A 21,481-nucleotide genomic window follows, 5' to 3' on the forward strand; every position below is an offset into this window, starting at 1 on the left:
CTAGACTTGCTTCCAATTTCGAATCACAGATCTATAACTCACATTTCTATGTGCATTTGGTCAGATTGCCACAAAAAGTTACATATTGCAGCTGTAAGTAAGCACCCACATCTTCAAGTACCACTTCAAGCACTGCACACAATGCTAGCATACCCACTGACATGTCAACCTATCAACTCACTATCATCTGTCATTATGATCTAAAGTCCCCAAAGCTGTGTCCTTACATAGTCCCCACCTACACAGTACACGCTAACATCATGTGTCACGACCGTAACATCGTGTGTCAATAAGACACACAAGCACATACACACTCATATCATGCGTGGGCTACTGGTCCTACACAACACACTAACAGCACACGTGTCTAGCTCCCTGTGGCTCCGTTGGTAGAGCATGGTGTTTGCAACGTCAGGGTTGTGGGTTCGATTCCCATGAAATGTATAAAATGCATGCATTCACTACTGTAAGTCGCTCTGGATGAGAGCGTCTGCTAAATGACTAAAATGTAAATGTAGCGCACGGACACGCTAAGGACACGCTAAGGACACGCTAAACCCTGTATGACTCCTGCTCTTTACCGATCACCACGAAGGCAACGAAAACCACCACCAGCAGGCAAGCAATCTGAATGGCTGGGGGAGAGACAGACAGCCAATCAGAATGAAGAGAAAAAGGCTATGTCCCATCAGAAGAATACAAAGAGGGAGATGGAGTGACAGAGATTAGAATAGAGAGAGAGATGGAGTGACAGAGAATAGAGAGATGGAGTACCAGAGATTAGAATAGAGAGATGGAGTGACAGAGATTAGAATAGAGAGAGATGGAGTGACAGAGATTAGAAAAGAGAGAGATGGAGTGACAGAGATTAGAAAAGAGAGAGATGGAGTGACAGAGATTAGAAAAGAGAGAGATGGAGTGACAGAGATTAGAAAAGAGAGAGATGGAGTGACAGAGATTAGAAAAGAGAGAGATGGAGTGACAGAGATTAGAAAAGAGAGATGGCGTGACAGAGATTAGAAAAGAGAGAGATGGAGTGACAGAGATTAGAAAAGAGAGAGATGGAGTGACAGAGATTAGAAAAGAGAGATGGAGTGACAGAGATTAGAAAAGAGAGATGGCGTGACAGAGATTAGAATAGAGAGATGGCGTGACAGAGATTAGAATAGAGAGATGGCATGACAGAGATTAGAATAGAGAGATGGAGTGACAGAGATTAGAATAGAGAGATGGAGTGACAGAGATTAGAATAGAGAAAGAGAGAGATGGAGTGACAGAGATTAGAATAGAGAAAGAGAGAGATGGAGTGACAGAGATTAGAATAGAGAAAGAGAGAGATGGAGTGACAGAGACTCACCTATCAGGACCTCCTTCCTCTCCAGGATGTTCTTCTGAGGAAGTTGAGCGGCAGAACTTCCTGTGTTGATCGTGTTGCCAATCAGATCAGGCTCCGCTCCCGCCTCCACGCCACGCCCAACAACCTCGTTGCCCTGGCGACGGTCCTCCTCACGGATCTCAAAGTCTCCGCTGGGTCCGTTAACCCCCAACTCATTATTCTGAGAGAGAGAAATACAGTGACCATGTCAGTTGTACACATCAGATAGAGAACCCAAATAAACATCATAGTATGTGCGTTTGTCACAGGAGGCTGGTGGCACCTTAATAGGGGAGGACGGTACCGTGGTAACGACTGGAGCAGATGGTGGAATGGTATCAAATACATCAAACACCTTAATAGGGGAGGACGGTACCGTGGTAATGACTGGAGCAGATGGTGGAATGGTGTCAAATACATCAAACACCTTAATAGGGGAGGACGGTGCCGTGGTAATGACTGGAGCAGATGGTGGAATGGTGTCAAATACATCAAACACCTTAATAGGGGAGGACGGTACCGTGGTAACGACTGGAGCAGATGGTGGAATGGTGTCAAATACATCAAACACCTTAATAGGGGAGGACGGTACCGTGGTAACGACTGGAGCAGATGGTGGAATGGTATCAAATACATCAAACACCTTAATAGGGGAGGACGGTACCGTGGTAACGACTGGAGCAGATGGTGGAATGGTATCAAATACATCAAACACCTTAATAGGGGAGGACGGTACCGTGGTAACGACTGGAGCAGATGGTGGAATTTGTATCAAATACATCAAACACCTTAATAGGGGAGGACGGTACCGTGGTAATGACTGGAGCAGATGGTGGAATGGTATCAAATACATCAAACACCTTAATAGGGGAGGACGGTACCGTGGTAACGACTGGAGCAGATGGTGGAATGGTATCAAATACATCAAACACCTTAATAGGGGAGGACGGTACCGTGGTAATGACTGGAGCAGATGGTGGAATGGTATCAAATACATCAAACACCTTAATAGGGGAGGACGGTACCGTGGTAACGACTGGAGCAGATGGTGGAATTTGTATCAAATACATCAAACACCTTAATAGGGGAGGACGGTACCGTGGTAATGACTGGAGCAGATGGTGGAATGGTATCAAATACATCAAACACCTTAATAGGGGAGGACGGTACCGTGGTAACGACTGGAGCAGATGGTGGAATGGTATCAAATACATCAAACACCTTAATAGGGGAGGACGGTACCGTGGTAATGACTGGAGCAGATGGTGGAATGGTATCAAATACATCAAACACCTTAATAGGGGAGGACGGTACCGTGGTAATGACTGGAGCAGATGGTGGAATGGTATCAAATACATCAAACACCTTAATAGGGGAGGACGGTACCGTGGTAACGACTGGAGCAGATGGTGGAATGGTATCAAATACATCAAACACCTTAATAGGGGAGGACGGTACCGTGGTAATGACTGGAGCAGATGGTGGAATGGTATCAAATACATCAAACACCTTAATAGGGGAGGACGGTACCGTGGTAACGACTGGAGCAGATGGTGGAATGGTGTCAAATACATCAAACACCTTAATAGGGGAGGACGGTGCCGTGGTAATGACTGGAGCAGATGGTGGAATGGTATCAAATACATCAAACACCTTAATAGGGGAGGACGGTACCGTGGTAACGACTGGAGCAGATGGTGGAATGGTATCAAATACATCAAACACCTTAATAGGGGAGGACGGTACCGTGGTAACGACTGGAGCAGATGGTGGAATGGTATCAAATACATCAAACACCTTAATAGGGGAGGACGGTACCGTGGTAACGACTGGAGCAGATGGTGGAATGGTATCAAATACATCAAACACCTTAATAGGGGAGGACGGTACCGTGGTAACGACTGGAGCAGATGGTGGAATGGTATCAAATACATCAAACACCTTAATAGGGGAGGACGGTACCGTGGTAACGACTGGAGCAGATGGTGGAATGGTATCAAATACATCAAACAGACGGTTTCCAGGTGTTTGATGTCGTTCCATGTGATCCATTCCAGACATTATTATGAGCCGTCCTCCCCTCACCAGCCTCCACTGGCTCCAGTCCATTTATCTGGATTGTAATCATGTAATGAATCGTTAACGATGCTACTAACAAGGATCCGCTCTCTTAACGAGGCCCACCTGTGTCTCTCACTCCACATGTGATGACACATTCACACAGGACACACACACACACACACCGTCGTAGAGGGTAGCTGCGGACGTGTGCTCTTCTCTGAGGGTGCAGCTTTAGTAGGCAAGGTCACAGGAACCCTGGGCCTGAAGGGGGCGGAGCTAGACGTCTCAGTTGGGGCTGGGCCAGTCGTAGTGGGTGGAGCTGTTGTCTCTGGGATGGGTGTGGTCTCTGTCTCTGTGGCAGTAGTGGTCACTTCTTCTTCTTCTTCTGTGGTGGTCTCCATAAGTAAACTGGTGGTGGGGTCTGGGGACAGGTAAACATCCTCGTCCTCTTCTTCTGTGGTGCCCAGGTCCTCCACGCCACTAGAGGGCGCTGCGCTCTCCGCCGGAGGAGTCGCCAAACTGGTGGTTGCCATGGGAAGAGCTGCAGGGCCGCGGGGGGGAGATGGTAGTCTGGACAGCTCTCGCCTTCTCTCTTTCACCTTCTCTTTCTTGTTCCCTCTCTATTTCCCGTATCCTCTCTCTTTCTCGTTCTCTCACCCTCTCCCTCTCTCGTTCTCTCTCCCTCTCTCGTTCTCTCTCCCTCTCTCGTTCCCTCTCCCTCTCTCGTTCCCTCTCCCTCTCTCGTTCCCTTTCCTTCTCTCGTTCCCTTTCCTTCTCTTGTACCCTCCCCCTCTCTTGTTCCCTCTCCCTCTCTTGTTCCCTCTCCCTCTCTTGTTCCCTCTCCTTCAATTGTTCCCTCTCCTTCTCTTGTTCCCTCTCCTTCTCTTGTTCCCTCTCCTTCTCTTGTTCCCTCTCCTTCTCTTGTACCCTCTCCCTCTCTTGTTCCCTCTCCTTCTCTTGTTCCCTCTCCTTCTCTTGTTCCCTCTCCTTCTCTTGTTCCCTCTCCCTCTCTTGTTCCCTCTCCTTCTCTTGTTCCCTCTCCTTCTCTTGTTCCCTCTCCCTCTCTTGTTCCCTCTCCTTCTCTTGTTCCCTCTCCTTCTCTTGTACCCTCTCCCTCTCTTGTTCCCTCTCCTTCTCTTGTTCCCTCTCCTTCTCTTGTTCCCTCTCCTTCTCTTGTTCCCTCTCCCTCTCTTGTTCCCTCTCCTTCTCTTGTTCCCTCTCCTTCTCTTGTTCCCTCTCCTTCTCTTGTTCCCTCTCCCTCTCTTGTTCCCTCTCCTTCTCTTGTTCCCTCTCCTTCCCTTGTTCCCTCTCCTTATCTTGTTCCCTCTCCCACTCTACCCCGCTCTCCCCTTCTCCCTCAGTGGGTAGTGGGGTAGGAAGGACGTCAGGTTTAGGGCTGGGCTCAGCTACAGGTGGGGCGGAGGGCGCGGGGCCAGTGGCCTGGGTGGTGGAGAAGGGGAGGGGCGCTTCCGTTGTGAAAGATATGTCCACCGCCGTAGGGTTGATCTTCATCTCTGGAACTATGGAGAGAAAGAAAGATGGAAGGAGAGGGGTTAGTTGTTCATCTAAATATGAACTAAAATACTGTATGTTATCAGTGAGAGGAACAGAAAGGCTAATCTGAAACAGAGATAGAATGGATAATTACAGTTATAGAAACTAATCTGAAACAAACAAATACCTCTAATATAACAAATAAAATGAATAAGACATCTGAATAAAGTTATGGAGGTAATTCTAGACACACACACACACACACACACACACACACACACACACACACACACACACACACACACACACACACACACACACAATGGCTTGTCTACTTGTGATCACCTGATCTGCTGTCTGTAATCAGATTACAGTAAATAAAATCAGTTAATCTGGGTGGAGGCCTGGCTACTGGGAGGGGTGTGTTTGCTTTAGTTTCTGTGTCCAGTTCCCGTTTTCAGTTAAAGCGCGTGAGTGCGTATGCGTGCCTGTGTTTAGTCCCTGTGTTCAGTTTGACCACAGAGTTAGAGCTGCAGATTTAACAACTCACACACATAGGGATTCTAACATCGACCTGTTCAAACATGCCTACACACACACACACACACACACACACACACACACACACACACACACACACACACACACACACACACACACACGGGACACTCACAGCCAGATCCGGAGCCTGAGACGAGGTCTTCATCGTCATAGAACTCATCTCCGGAAAAACTATCATCATTTGCAGACGGATCCCAGGTCTGACCCTAGAGAGAGGGGGAGAGAGAGAGGGGGGAGAGAGAGAGGGGGGAGAGAGAGAGAGAGGGGGGGGTGAGAGAGGGGGGAGAGAGAGAAGAGAGAGAGAGAGAGAGAGAGAGAGAGAGAGAGAGAGAGAGAGAGGGGGAGAGAGAGAGGGGGAAGAGAGAGAGAGGGAAGAGAGCGAGAGTGAGAGAGAGAGAGGGGGGGAGAAAGAGAGAGAGGGGGAAGAAAGAGAGAGAGTGAGAGAGAGAGAGAGAGAGGGGGAAGAGAGAGAGGGGGAAGAGAGAGAGAGGGGGAAGAGAGAGAGAGGGGGGGAAGAGAGAGAGAGAGAGAGAGAGAGGGAAGAAAGAGAGAGTGAGAGAGAGAGGGGGAAGAGAGAGAAAGAGAGAGAAAGAGAGAGAGAGTGAGAAGAGAGAGAAAGAGAGAGTGAGAGAGAGAACAAGATTGTTTATTTGTTTATTTAAATTTCTCAGAGAACATTTAGTTAGATTACAGACTCTACTTTCAGAATTATAAAGGCAGAGAAGGAGAGAAGAGAGGGGGACTATCCATCAGAGAAAAGAGGAGAGAAGAGAGGGGGACGATCAATCAAAGAAAAGAGAAGGAGAGAAGAGAGGGGGACGATCCATCAGAGACTACTATTGAGTTTTATAACTGAGTACTATGGAGTTTTATAACTGAGTACTATTGAGTTTTATAACTGAGTACTATTGAGTTTTATAACTGAGTACTATTGAGTTTTATAACTGAGTACTATTGAGTTTTATAACTGAGTACTATGGAGTTTTATAACTGAGTACTATTGAGTTTTATAACTGAGTACTATTGAGTTTTATAACTGAGTACTATGGAGTTTTATAACTGAGTACTATTGAGTTTTATAACTGAGTACTATTGAGTTTTATAACTGACTACTATTGAGTTTTATAACTGAGTACTATGGAGTTTTATAACTGAGTACTATTGAGTTTTATAACTGAGTACTATTGAGTTTTATAACTGAGTACTATTGAGTTTTATAACTGAGTACTATTGAGTTTTATAACTGAGTACTATGGAGTTTTATAACTGAGTACTATTGAGTTTTATAACTGAGTACTATTGAGTTTTATAACTGAGTACTATTGAGTTTTATAACTGAGTACTATTGAGTTTTATAACTGAGTACTATGGAGTTTTATAACTGAGTACTATTGAGTTTTATAACTGAGTACTATTGAGTTTTATAACTGAGTACTATTGAGTTTTATAACTGAGTACTATTGAGTTTTATAACTGAGTACTATTGAGTTTTATAACCGAGTACTATTGAGTTTTATAACTGAGTACTATTGAGTTTTATAACTGAGTACTATTGAGTTTTATAACTGAGTACTATTGAGTTTTATAACTGAGTACTATTGAGTTTTATAACTGAGTACTATGCAGTTTTATAACTGAGTATTATGGAGTTTTATAACTGAGTACTATGGAGTTTTATAACTGAGTACTATGGAGTTTTATAACTGAGTACTATAGAGTTTTGAGTATAGGCACTATTGTAGTGTCTAAACCAAAGCTGAAAGTTTTGCAGGCGAAAATGGTTTAGAGATAGAGGATACATTTGTTGGTAGTCTCAGTAAACGTATGTGGGATGTCATTTGGCAAATCTGGCCATAATTCTATCCACCTGATTCCTGCTTACGAGCAAAAATTAAAGCAGGAAGCAGCAGTGACTCGGTCTATAGAAAAGTGGTCAGATGAAGCAGATGCTAAGCTACAGGACTGTTTTGCTATCACAGACTGGAACATGTTCTGGGATTCTTCCGATGGCATTGAGGAGTACACCACATCAGTCCCTGGCTTCAACAATAAGTGCATCGATGACGTCATCCCCACAGTGACCGTACGTACATACCCCAACCAGAAGCCACGGATTACAGGCATCATCCACACTGAGCTAAAGGGTAGAGCCGCCGCTTTCAAGGAGTGGGACTCTAACCCGGAAGCTTATAAGAAATCCCTCTATGCCCTCCGACGAACAATCAAACAGGAAAAGCGCCAATACAGGACTAAGATCGAATCGTACCACACGGGCTCCGACGCTCGTCGGATGTGGCAGGGCTTGCAAACTATTACACACTACAAAGGGAAGCACAGCCGGGAGCTGCCCAGTGACACGAGCCCACTGGACGAGCTAAGTTACTTAGCTTGCTCACTTCGAGGCAAGTAACACTGAAACATGCATGAAAGCATCAGCCGTTCCGGGCGACTGTGTGATCACGCTCTCCGCAGCCGATGTGAGTAAGACCTTCAAACAGGTCAACATTGACAAGGCCGCTGGGACAGACGGATTACCAGAACGTGTACTCTGAGCATGCGCTGACCAACTGGCAAGTGTCTTCACTGACATTTTCAACCTCTGTAATACCAACATGTTTCAAGCAGACCACCATAGTCCCTGTGCCCAAGAACACTAAGGTAACTTGCCTAAATGACTACCGACCCGTAGCACTCACGTCTGTAGCCATGAAGTGCTTTGAAAGGCTGGTCATGGCTCAAATCAACACCATTATCCCAGAAACCCTAGACCCACCCTAATTTGCATACCGCACCAACAAATCCACAGATGATGCAATCTCTAATGCACTCAAAACTGCCCTTTTACACCTGGACAAAAGGAACACCTATGTGAGAATGCTATTCATTGACGACAGCTCAACGTTCATCACTAAGCTAAGGACCCTGGGACTAAACACCTCCCTCTGCAACTGGATCCTGGACTTCCTGACGGGCCGCCCCCAGGTGGAAAGGGTAGGTAACAATACATTCGCCACTCTGATCCTCAACACGGGGGCCCCTCAGGGGTACATGCTTAATCCCCTCCTGTACTCCCTGTTCACTCATGACTGCACAGCCAGGCACGACTCCAACACCATCATTAAGTTTGCTGATGACACAACAGTGGTAGGCCTGATCACCGACAACGATGAGACAGCCTATAGGGAGGAGGTCAGAGACCTGACCGTGTGGTGCAAGGACAACAACCTCTCCCTCAATGTGATCAAGACAAAATAGATGATCGTGGACTAGAGGAAAAGGAGGACCGAGCACACCCCCATTCTCATCGACGGGGCTGTAATGGAGCAGGTTGAGAGCTTCAAGTTCCTTGGCGTCCACACCAACAAACTAACATGGTCCAAGCACACCAAGACAGTCGTGAAGAGGGCACGACAAAACCTATTCCCCCTCAAGAGACTGAGAAGATTTGGCATGGGTCCTCAGATCCTCAAAAGGTTTTACAGCTGCACCATCGAGAGCATCCTGACGGGTTGCATCACTGCCTGGTATGGCAACTGCTCGGCCTCAGACCGCAAGGCACTACAGAGGGTAGTGCGTACAGCCTAGTACATCACCGGGGCCAAGTTTCCTGCCATCCAGGACCTCTATACCAGGTGGTGTTAGAGGAAGGCCCTAACAATTGTCAAAGACTCCAGCCACCCTAGTCATAGACTGTTCTCTCTGCTAACGCACGGCAAGTGGTACCGGAGCACCAAGTCTATGTCCAAGACGCTCCTAAATAGCTTCTACCCCCAAGCCAATGACTGCCCAGAATATTTGCATTGCCCACCCCCCCTCTGGAAAGCTTCTGCTACCCTGTTATTATCTATGCATAGTCACTTTAATAACTCTACCTACATCTACATATTACCTCGACACCGGTGCCCCCGCACATTGACTCTGTACCGGTACCCCCTGTTTATAGCCCCTGTTTATAGCCTCGTTATTGTTATATACTGCTGCTCTTTAATCATTTGTTATTCTTATCTCTTACCTAAAAAAAAAAGTATTTTATTAAAACTGCATTATCGTTTAAGGGCTTGTAAGTAAGCATTCCATTGTAAGGTCTAGACCTGTTGTATTCGGCGCATGTGACAAATACAATTTTATTTTATTTTATTTAACCACGTGGATCACAGTCCTGTAAAGGTCAGAAAACATAGTATTTCACTTGAGAGTTGTAGCAGAGAGCGCTGTTTCAGACCACTCTTAAACTATATATAGAAATGCCACCATAACAGCATATGTGAAGGAGTTGTGCACTGCGATTGACTTTGAAAGGTGGTTTACACAACTTTTTGATCCTGTGGTGGAGCTGTGACGACCTGGCAACCAGACTCAGGTGACGAGATCAGGGTGATCTGCCGCCGGCATGAATGTACTCACCTTAACCCTCTCACTTTACCCTCACACTTTACCCTCACACTTAACCCTCACACTTAACCCTCTCCCTTTACCCCCACACTTAACCCTCACACTTAACCCTCTCCCTTTACCCTCACACTTTACCCTCACACTTAACCCTCACACTTTACCCTCACACTTAACCCTCACACTGTACCCTCACACTTAACCCTCTCACTTTACCCTCACACTTAACCCTCTCACTTTACCCTCACACTTAACCCTCTCTGACTTTCCCCAAGACAGTTAAATCCCGTATGACTGAGGACATCACACACTTCAGAAGGCTTGGGAATGGGAATGTTCAACATGGGCTGACTTGGATAGGTGTGGGGTGGTTTAGGGTATATAAAGTAGGGTTGGGGTATATACTGTAGGGTACATACTGTAGGGTATATACTGTAGGTTTAGGGTATATACTGTAGGTTTAGGGTATATACACTGTAGGGTACATACTGTAGGGTATATACTGTAGGTTTAGGGTATATACTGTAGGTTTAGGGTATATACTGTAGGTTTAGGGTATATACTGCATGGTTAGGGTATATACACTGTAGGGTACATACTGTAGGGTATATACTGTAGGTTTAGGGTATATACTGTAGGTTTAGGGTATATACACTGTAGGGTACATACTGTAGGGTATATACTGTAGGTTTAGGGTATATACTGTAGGTTTAGGGTATATACTGTAGGTTTAGGGTATATACTGAAAGGTTAGGGTATATACACTGTAGGGTACATACTGTAGGGTATATACTGTAGTTTTAGGGTATATACTGCATGTTTAGGGTATATACTGCAGGGTTAGGGTATATACACTGTAGGGTATATACTGTAGGGTATATACTGTAGGTTTAGGGTATATACTGTAGGTTTAGGGTATACACTGCAGGTTTAGGGTATATACTGAAGGGTTAGGGTATATACACTGTAGGGTACATACTGTAGGGTATATACTGTAGTTTTAGGGTATATACTGCATGTTTAGGGTATATACTGCAGGGTTAGGGTATATACACTGTAGGGTATATACTGTAGGTTTAGGGTATATACTGTAGGTTTAGGGTATACACTGCAGGTTTAGGGTATATACTGAAGGGTTAGGGTATATACACTGTAGGGTACATACTGTAGGGTATATACTGTAGGTTTAGGGTATATACTGTAGGTTTAGGGTATATACTGAGGATTCTCTGGCAGGAAGACACACACACACACAGTGCCAACTAGAGCTACTGTAAACCCACTGCTCTCTGTCAGGAAACACAAAGGAAACTTGATGCCACTGAAATCCAATACAACCATAATGAATGTAGAAACTAGAAACCTGACATTAACTTGCTTCACTATGGATTGTACTAGAACCAAGACTCAAATGGCACCCTATTCACTCTAAAGAACACTCCGTCTGGCACCCTATTCACTCTATAGAACACTACGTCTGGCACCCTATTCACTCTAAAGAACACTCCGTCTGGCACCCTATTCACTCTATAGAACACTACGTCTGGCACCCTATTCACTCTAAAGAACACTCCGTCTGGCACCCTATTCACTCTATAGAACACTACGTCTGGCACCCTATTCACTCTATAGAACACTACGTCTGGCACCCTATTCACTCTATAGAACACTACGTCTGGCACCCTATTCACTCTATAGAACACTACGTCTGGCACCCTACTCACTCTATAGAACACTACGTCTGGCACCCTATTCACTCTACAGAACACTACCTTGTCAGTAGTAGTGCTATTCCCTCGATAGTGCACTATTTTTGGTGCAGTAGTGTTTACTTATATTAGTAGTACACTATTGGGAATAGATTTACTCTGAGAAAACTAAAATACAAAGAGAATAAGTTGTTGCTGTTTTTAAAATGTTCTTTGGAAATTGAACAAATAGTAAAATGTTGTTTTAGCCCTCTGGGTAGGCTGAACCAGTCACAGCTTATTTTACAACAAACACAACAATCAGCCAACACTGAAAAGATAAAAAAATACATCTCAAATAGTGCATAGTGGGTGTGTGTGTGTGTGTGTGTGTGTGTGTGTGTGTGTGTGTGTGTGTGTGTGTGTGTGTGTGTCTATAGCAAGGATCTGTTTACAATGAGGCCTGTTGCTAGGGGCAACCTCTGCCTTTTACAGAAATGTCCATCTCCCACAGTGAGGCAACCACACCAACACTCACACAACCTTATACGTACATAAACACACACACACACACACACACACACACACACACACACACACACACACACACACACACACACACACACACACACACACACACACACACACAGTAAACATACATACAATTAATATGTACATACACAAATGTAACCAAATAGGCAGGAGTTACGTAAGACCAAATAAACAACCCAAAAAGGATCAAAACAGTCTCTCTCCCTCTCCCCTCTTTCTTTCATTATCTCTCTCCCATCTTTATTTCATTATCTCTCTCCCTCTCCCCTCTTTCTTTTCATCAGTTTTTCTCCCTTTATCCTTCTCCCAATCTTTCTCTGATTGATGTTAAAGCTGTATCAACAACCCTCCTCTCCTTCTCCTCCCATCCCCTCCATCTTTCCCCTCCTCCTCAGGTTATGCTATTTGCCTCATGACTCCTGCGTGCTTTATTGACTATGGACTTGCTTGTTTACCCAACCATGGGACAGACAATGTTTGTTCCCACACTCGGGACTCCGATCCTGTTCTCACCACCTCTCGCCAGCCTTGTATTCATGTTACCTAATGAAATTGCTGTACAATATAATCGTGTTGCCATCTGATGCACTGCAGAGCTCTCCCTGTCCTCTGCCGTGCCCTGATTGTATTACTGCTGATGATATCTGTAAATGTGCATGTACACCATGACCCATCTACTGTTGATAGCCACAATTCTCACTTGTACTCTGATATCTGTTTCACTGATTTCTGCTCTCGCAAACGTTAATGTGCACGTTAACACTAGAAGCTCATTACCTGAAATGTATCAATTGAAAGTGTGCGTTCACAGCTCCAATCCAGATGTGTTGATCATTACTGAGACGTGGTTAAGGAAGATTATTACCAATCCCACAAGGTATGACTCGAAACATCCAGAAAAGGCTACTCTCCTCGATGTTATCCTTACAAATAATCCTGATAGGTATCAGTCTGGTGTTTTCTGTAATGACCTTAGTGATCACTGTTTTACAGCCTGTGTTCGTAATGGCTGCTCAGTGAAACGACCTGTCCTGATTTGTCATAGACGCTCGCTAAAAAACTTTAATGAGCAAGCCTTCCTTCATGATCTGGCCTCTGTCGAAGACGCTTGGACCTTCTTTTTTTATATTTTCAGTGGTATTGTTAACAAACGCCCCCATAAAGAAAATGTGAATTAAATACAGGTTCAGCCCCTGGTTCGACCGTGATCTTGCAGAGTTACTCCACTTCAAGAATTGTATTTGGCGAAAGGCGAGGCACACGCATACTCAGGCTGACTGGCTATTGTTCAGGCAAATGAGAAATAACTGCACTCAGGCTATCCGGAAGGCCAAAGTTAGTTACTTTAAAGAGCAGTTCTCTCTATGTGGGTCTAACCCCAAGTTCTGGAAAACGACCTGGAGAATAAACCCTCCTCCTCACAGCTGCTCATGTCCCTTAATGTTGATGATGTGGTTGTTACTGACAAGTAGTACATGGCTGAGCTCTTTAATCACCACTTCATTAAGTCAGGATTCCTATTTGACTCAGCCATGCTTCATTGCCCATCCAACATTTCCTCATCTCCCACCCCTTATAATCCGTCTAGCCCCGATGCTAATTCCTGCCCCGCTACAAAGTTTCTCCCTGCAGGCAGTCACTGAGTCTGAGGTGCTAAAGGAGCTCCTTAAACTTGACCCCCAAAAAACATCTGGGTCAGCCCCTATCATCGTCAAGCCTATCTCTGACGTTTTTAACCTGTCTCTCCTCTCTGGGGAAGTTCCCATTACTTGGAAGGCAGCCACTGTTCATCCTTTATTTAAAGGGGGAGATCAAGCTGATTCTAACTGTTATAGGACAATTTCTATTTTTCCCTGTTTATCAAAAGTGTTGGAAAAGCTTGTCAATAATCAACTGACTGGCTTTCTTGATGTCTATAGTATTCTTTCTGGTATGCAATCTGGTTTCTACTCAGGTTATGGATGTGTCACCGCAACCTTAAAGGTCCTAAATGATGTCACCATTGCCCTTGATTCTAAGCAATATTGTGCTGCTATTTTTATTGACTTGGCCAAAGCTTTTGATACGGTAGACCATTTCATTCTTGTGGGCTGGCTAAGGAGTATTGGTGTCTCTGAGGGGTCTTTGGCCTGGTTTGCTAACTACCTCTCTCAAAGAGTGCAGTGTATAAAGTCAGAACATCTGCTGTCTCAGCCACTGCCTGTCACCAAGGGAGTATCCCAAGGTTCCCCTGCCCTTAACCTTGTTCTGAACAAAACAAAGGTCATGTGGTTTGGTAAGAAGATTGCCCCTCTTCCCACAGGTGTTATTACTACCTCTGAGGGTTTAGAGCTTGAGGTAGTCACCTCATACAAGTACTTGGGAGTATGGCTAGACACTACACTGTCCTTCTCTCAGCACATATCAAAGCTGCAGGCTAAAGTTACATTTAGACTTGGGTTCCTCTATCGTAATCGCTCCTCTTTCACCCCAGCTGCCAAACTAACCCTGATTCAGATGACCATCCTACCCATGCTAGATTACGGAGACGTAATTTATTAATCGGCATGTAAGGCTGCTCTCGAGTGGCTAGATGTTCTTTACCATTCGGCCATAATACTTGCCACAAATGCACCTTAAAGGACACATCACTGCACTCTATAATCATCTGTAAACTGGTCATCTCTGTATAACCATCACAAGACCCACTGGCTGATGTTTATTTATAAAACCCTCTTAAGCCTCACTCCCCCCTATCTGAGATATCTACTGCAGCCCTCATCCTCCACATACAGCACCCAGTCATATTCTGTTAAAGGTTCCCAAAGCACACACATCCCTGGGTCGCTCCTCTTTTCAGTTCGCTGCAGCTAGCGACTGGAACGAGCTGCAACAAACACTCAAACTGGACAGTTTTATCTCCATCTCTTCTTTCAAAGACTCAATCATGGACACTCTTACTGACAGTTGTGGCTGCTTTGCATGATGTATAGTTGTCTCTGCCTTCTTGCCCTTTGTGCTGTTATCTGTGCCCAATAATGTTTGTACCATGTTTTGTGTTGATACCATGTTGTGCTGCTGCCATGTTGTGTTGCTACCATGTTGTTGTTATGTTGTGTTGCTACCATGCTGTGTTGTCATGTGTTGCTGCCATGCTAGGGTGTTGTTTTAGGTCTCTCTTTATGCAGTGTGTTTTGTCCTACAGTTTTATTTTGAATCCCAGCCCCCGTCCCCACAGGAGGCATTTTGCCTTTCGGTAGGTCGTCATTGTAAATAAGAATTTGTTCTTAACTGACTTGCCTAGTTAAATAAAGGTTAAATAAAAATAAAAGCTGGGAGACTGAACCAGCCTCTCACATAACACCCTGATTATACCCACCCACCCACATACACACCAAAGCAGTACACAGATGCACTGTGTCTGTCACCTGCTGTGTTGTTTGTCTGGTCAGTCTGATTAAGAATGTAAGTAGGTTGTCTGTGTGTGTTTATAATGTGGAGGGATGTTTATGATGTGGATGGATGTTTATAATGTGGATAATTGCATGTATGTGTGTATGAGAGAGAGAGAGAGAGAGAGAGAGAGAGAGAGAGAGAGAGAGAGAGAGAGAGAGAGAGAGAGAGAGAGAGAGAGAGAGAGAGAGCGAGAGAGAGAGATTTAAGAGACAAGGGAAGAAGGGCCTTCTACGCCATCAAAATGAACATAAAACATGACATCCAAAATAGGATCTGGCTAAAAATACTTTAAAATCATGTTTAGAACCCATTGCCCTTTATGGTTGTGAGGCCTGGGGTCCGCTCACCAACCAAGAATTCACAAAATAAGACAAACACCCAATTGAGACTCTGCAAAGAATATCCTTCGTGTTCAACACAAAACCCCCATAGAAATCCGACAGGAATTCAACCCTTCGTGCCTTAATCAACATCCACAGTGCCCAGGGAACAGTGGGTTAACTGCCTAGCTCAGGGATAGAATGACAGATTTTTACCTTGTCAGCTCGGGGATTCGATGCAGCAACCTTCTTCCAGTTACTAGCCCAATGCTTTAACCACTATGTTACCTACAGGAAGCACAGAAAACACACCTAGTATTTCACTGGAATTCCTTACCTGGTATGTCTAACAGCTTAGCAGAAGGCCACCACACCACATTAGAGTTGCTAAGGTCATGAGAAAACAATACATTTCCTAATTCATCTGTTTCTGATTCTTTGTCTCATTTGCAGCTCCATTAGTCCAGTGGTTTACTAGTTAAAACTCCATTAGTCCAGTGGTTTACTAGTTAAAACTCCATTAGTCCAGTGGTTTACTAGTTAAAACTCCATTAGTCCAGTGGTTTACTAGTTAAAACTCCATTAGTCCAGTGGTTTACTAGTTAAAACTCCATTAGTCCAGTGGTTTACTAGTTAAAACTCCATTAGTCCATGGGCTAATAGTTAAAACTCCATTAGTCCAGTGGTTTACTAGTTAAAACTCCATTAGTCCAGTGGTTTACTAGTTAAAACTCCATTAGTCCATGGGCTACTAGTTAAAGCTCCATTAGTCCAGTGGTTTACTAGTTAAAGCTCCATTAGTCCAGTGGTTTACTAGTTAAAACTCCATTAGTCCAGTGGTTTACTAGTTAAAACTCCATTAGTCCATGGGCTACTAGTTAAAACTCCATTAGTCCAGTGGTCTACTAGTTAATACTCCATTAGTCCAGTGGTCTACTAGTTAATACTCCATTAGTCCAGTGGTTTACTAGTTAAAACTCCATTAGTCCATGGGCTACTAGTTAAAACTCCATTAGTCCAGTGGTCTACTAGTTAATACTCCATTAGTCCAGTGGCCTACTAGTTAAAACTCCATTAGTCCATGGGCTACTAGTTAAAACTCCATTAGTCCAGTGGTCTACTAGTTAATACTCCATTAGTCCAGTGGCCTACTAGTTAAAGCTCCATTAGTCCAGTGGTTTACTAGTTAAAACTCCATTAGTCCAGTGGTTTACTAGTTAAAGCTCCATTAGTCCAGTGGTTTACTAGTTAAAGCTCCATTAGTCCAGTGGTTTACTAGTTAAAACTCCATTAGTCCAGTGGTTTACTAGTTAAAGCTCCATTAGTCCAGTGGTTTACTAGTTAAAGCTCCATTAGTCCAGTGGCCTACTAGTTAAAACTCCATTAGTCCAGTGGTTTACTAGTTAAAGCTCCATTAGTCCAGTGGTTTACTAGTTAAAGCTCCATTAGTCCAGTGGTTTACTAGTTAAAGCTCCATTAGTCCAGTGGTTTACTAGTTAAAACTCCATTAGTCCAGTGGTTTACTAGTTAAAGCTCCATTAGTCCAGTGGTTTACTAGTTAAAGCTCCATTAGTCCAGTGGTTTACTAGTTAAAACTCCATTAGTCCAGTGGTTTACTAGTTAAAGCTCCATTAGTCCAGTGGTTTACTAGTTAAAACTCCATTAGTCCAGTGGTTTACTAGTTAAAGCTCCATTAGTCCAGTGGTTTACTAGTTAAAACTCCATTAGTCCAGTGGTTTACTAGTTAAAGGTGAGTAGATTGTGTTTTACTACTACAGTACATCATGTGCACTATTTTGTGACTGTTTTTTTATGTGACACACACAGATGTTCTGTAGTGATATTCTGAACTCTGCCTCGGTCATCTGTCTCCTGTCCTCCCCAGTTAAGACAGAGCGTGTAAACAACAGTGAGACTGACTACCACACAAGGCAACACTGGACCGCCATGCAGCCCCTCATTTCTCCCTTTTCAACAGAGCCTACTCACAGATGTTGTTGGTGTACCAGCCATATTAAAACCAATCACCAAGTTTACCATTGCTGACTTTTGTTTCCCTTCACCCCAATACACATAAACTGTTCATGTAATGTCACCATTACGCTCACTCTTGTTACAAAATATTATTTTACCGTATTTATTCCTGCAAGACTGCGCAAACATCAAAACAGTGCTCCGGCTCCTGCCGGTTCATGCTCTACAACAGCCATAGAGTACGACCCTACCTCACACAGGAAGTGGAACATCCGTAGAGTATGACCCTTCGTCACACAGGAAGTGGAACATCCGTAGAGTACAACCCTACCTCACACAGGAAGTGGAACATCCGTAGAGTACAACCCTACCTCACACAGGAAGTGGAACATCCGTAGAGTATGACCCTACCTCACACAGGAAGTGGAACATCCGTAGAGTACAACCCTACCTCACACAGGAAGTGGTGAAGGTCCTAATCCAGGGTCTTGTTCTCTCCCGTCTGGACTACTGCAACTCACTGTTGACTGGGCTCCTTGCTTGTGCCATCAAACCCCTGCAATTTATCCAGAACGCTGCAGCCCTCCTGGTTTTCAACCTTTCCAAGTTCTCATGTAACCCCAGTCCTCCATACACTCCACTGGCATCCAGTCGAAGATCGCATCCACTACAAGACCATGGTGCTTACCTATGGAGCAACAAGAGGCGCTGCCCCTCCCTACCATCAGGCTATGCTCCAACCCCACACCCCAACCCGAGCACTCCACCACCTCAGGTCTCTTGGCCCTCCCAGCCCTATGGGAGGGCAGCTCCCGCTCAGCCCAGTCCAAGCTATTCTCTGTCCTGGCACCCCAATGGTGGAGCCAGCTTCCTCCTGAAGCTAGGACAGCAGAGTCCCTGTCCAGCTTCCCCCTGAAGCTAGGAGAGCAGAGTCCCTGTCCAGCTTCCCCCTGAAGCTAGGAGAGCAGAGTCCCTGCCCATCTTCTGAAAACACCCTACCTCTTCAAACAGTATCTTAAAACCCACTTCGCCGTAGCAACCCCCCCCCAACAAAAAAAACAACAACAGAACTTGTACTTTCTAGCTCTGACTACTCAGACGTTATCATTCCTCCATAAAGTAGCTATCTATACCTGTTGTTGGATTCTAGCTTGAAATATACTTATTTATGTTACCAGACTAGAACCTATTGATTACTTTAGATGTATATGGAATATATATGTTGGGGTCAATTGTCACGTCCTGACCATAGTAAGTTGTTATTTTCTATGGTAGAGTAGGTCAGGGCGTGACAGGGGGTGTTTGTCCGTTTTTCTATTTCTATGTTTAAGTTCTAGTTTTTCTATTTCTATGTTGGGATTGTTTGGGTTGATCTCTAATTGGAGGCAGCTGATCCTCGTTGCCTCTGATTAGAGATCATATTTAAGTAAGGGTTTTTCTCTTCCTGTTTTGTGGGTGATTATCTTTTGAGTAGTGTGTTTTGTCCTCTCTGCGTCACAATTTGTTGTTTTGTATTTTCAAGTATTTGGTGTTTTGCAACGTTTCACAATAAATATAAAATATGTGGAACTACGAAGACGCTGCATTTTGGTTCGATCCTTCGAACAGCCGTGACATCAATGAAGGGTGGATAGGAACATGTTTTATGGAAAGTCACTGAGTGACACGGGAAAGTGCAGAAAGTTCATATTCTGTTCAAACATGTTATTGTTGAATATCAATGTTCCTAAAGAGGGAGGCAAAGGGCAACAATGTTGTTTCATTTCCTGATAAGGCAGGCCAGCTGCGGAACTAGGGAGGAATTCGGCTCGAGGTCAAGTCAACAGATGAAGTGAGATGGAACCTCTGGGAGGGCCAGAGGGGCCCACCACAACAGTCCTATCTCACATAGAGGGGCCCACCACAACGACCCTCCTACTACAGTCCTATCTCACACAGAGGGGCCCACCACAACGACCCTCCTACTACAGTCCTATCTCACACAGAGGGGCCCACCACAACCACCCTCCTACTACAGTCCTATCTCACACAGAGGGGCCCACCACAACGACTCTCCTACTACAGTCCTCTCTCACACAGAGGGGCCCACCACAACGACTCTCCTACTACAGTCCTATCTCACACAGAGGGGCCCACCACAACGACCCACCTACTACAGTCCTATCTCACACAGAGGGGCCCACCACAACAGTCCTATCTCACACAGAGGGGCCCACCACAACGACTCTCCTACTACAGTCCTATCTCACACAGAGGGGCCCACCACAACCACCCTCCTACTACAGTCCTATCTCACACAGAGGGGCCCACCACAACCACCCTCCTACTACAGTCCTATCTCACACAGAGGGGCCCACCACAACGACCCTCCTACTACAGTCCTATCTCACACAGAGGGGCCCACCACAACGACTCTCCTACTACAGTCCTATCTCACACAGAGGGGCCCACCACAACGACTCTCCTACTACAGTCCTATCTCACACAGAGGGGCCCACCACAACGACCCTCCTACTACAGTCCTATCTCACACAGAGGGGCCCACCACAACGACCCTCCTACTACAGTCCTATCTCACACAGAGGGGCCCACCACAACCACCCTCCTACTACAGTCCTATCTCACACAGAGGGGCCCACCACAACGACTCTCCTACTACAGTCCTATCTCACTCACATAAACTTCCACCAAGGTTCTAGCATCAGACAGGACCATGACTACACCAGTGAGAGGAACCAATTAAGTTTCTGCCTAGCAACAGAGATGTATAGGCTGTCTAGATGTGTGAGGAGTTGACCCCTGCCTAGTAGGAGGTTATAAATATATGTGCTTGTGTAATCATACCTCGTCTTTGCAGCTGTATGACCCAATGGGTGAATAAACTTGGTTTGTGCTTTTTATAGTCATCCGTTTGAGTTTTTACTCTGTTTGTTCAGAAGCTAACAGTGTGATATGTGGTTGTCCCACCCAGCTATCTGAAGATGAATGCACTAACTGTAATGGTCCCGTGTGGCTCAGTTGGTAGAGCATGGTTTTTGCAACGCCAGGGTTCAGGGTTCGATTCCCACGGGGGACCAGTACGGAGGAAAAAATGTATGAAATGTATGCATTCACTACTGTAAGTCGCTCTGGATAAGAGCGTCTGCTAAATGACTAAAATGTAAATGTAAGTCGCTCTAGATAAGAGCGTCTGCTAAATAACTAACATGTAAATGATTCCTACAGGAACCGACAGTATTCCTGCAGGAATTGTCCTACAGGAAAGTGGCCCTGAAAATCCTATGGAATATCCTGCAGGAGTTTTTTGTGCAGGATTCCTGTCGGACGTTTTGTGCTCTGGATAAGAGCGTCTGCTAAATAAGGTAAATATGTAAGTGGATCAGAAATTACAATAAGAAGCATTTTAGATGTGCGTTTATAAAACACAGCAAGAGATTTTACGCGTTGTATCTTTTTTCCAACGTGAAAAATTCAGAATTCTGTGTTAACGTGACCCCTAAGTTTAACTTGCAAGTCATCTAAGTTACTGACTGAATAAGGTGATGTGGCATCATACTGTGTTGGCTTTCCGCAGTGTTTGAAAAGTCAAAACCATGAGCTATCTGTACAGCTGCCATCTTTTGATTTCTGTG

At 44.9% G+C, this 21,481-nt stretch overlaps 2 protein-coding genes across 2 annotated transcripts in view; both read right to left on the reverse strand.

The window, feature by feature from the left end:
- LOC115175342 (syndecan-3) overlaps nucleotides 1-4,120 on the reverse strand; it is a 5,673-nt gene extending 1,553 nt beyond the window's left edge. The window contains exons 1-2 of the mRNA XM_029734552.1: nucleotides 3,619-4,120; nucleotides 1,358-1,556 (exon numbers count right to left, since the gene is read on the reverse strand). Coding sequence (XP_029590412.1) covers nucleotides 1,358-1,556; nucleotides 3,619-3,969 — 550 coding nt within the window. The 5' untranslated portion in view covers nucleotides 3,970-4,120. The remainder of the gene's footprint in view (nucleotides 1-1,357; nucleotides 1,557-3,618) is intronic.
- A 570-nt stretch (nucleotides 4,121-4,690) lies between these two features.
- The window catches only part of LOC115175346 (DDT domain-containing protein DDB_G0282237), a gene marked incomplete at its 3' end in the record, with an annotated part of 51,087 nt that continues 34,296 nt past the window's right edge, over nucleotides 4,691-21,481 (reverse strand). Inside the window, exons 2-3 of the mRNA XM_029734557.1 lie at nucleotides 5,604-5,697; nucleotides 4,691-4,956 (exon numbers count right to left, since the gene is read on the reverse strand). Of these exons, the coding sequence (XP_029590417.1) occupies nucleotides 4,691-4,956; nucleotides 5,604-5,697 (360 nt within the window). The remainder of the gene's footprint in view (nucleotides 4,957-5,603; nucleotides 5,698-21,481) is intronic.

The sequence above is a fragment of the Salmo trutta genome, chromosome 36 (genome assembly GCF_901001165.1).
Source record: "Salmo trutta chromosome 36, fSalTru1.1, whole genome shotgun sequence".
NCBI classification, from domain to species: domain Eukaryota; kingdom Metazoa; phylum Chordata; class Actinopteri; order Salmoniformes; family Salmonidae; genus Salmo; species Salmo trutta.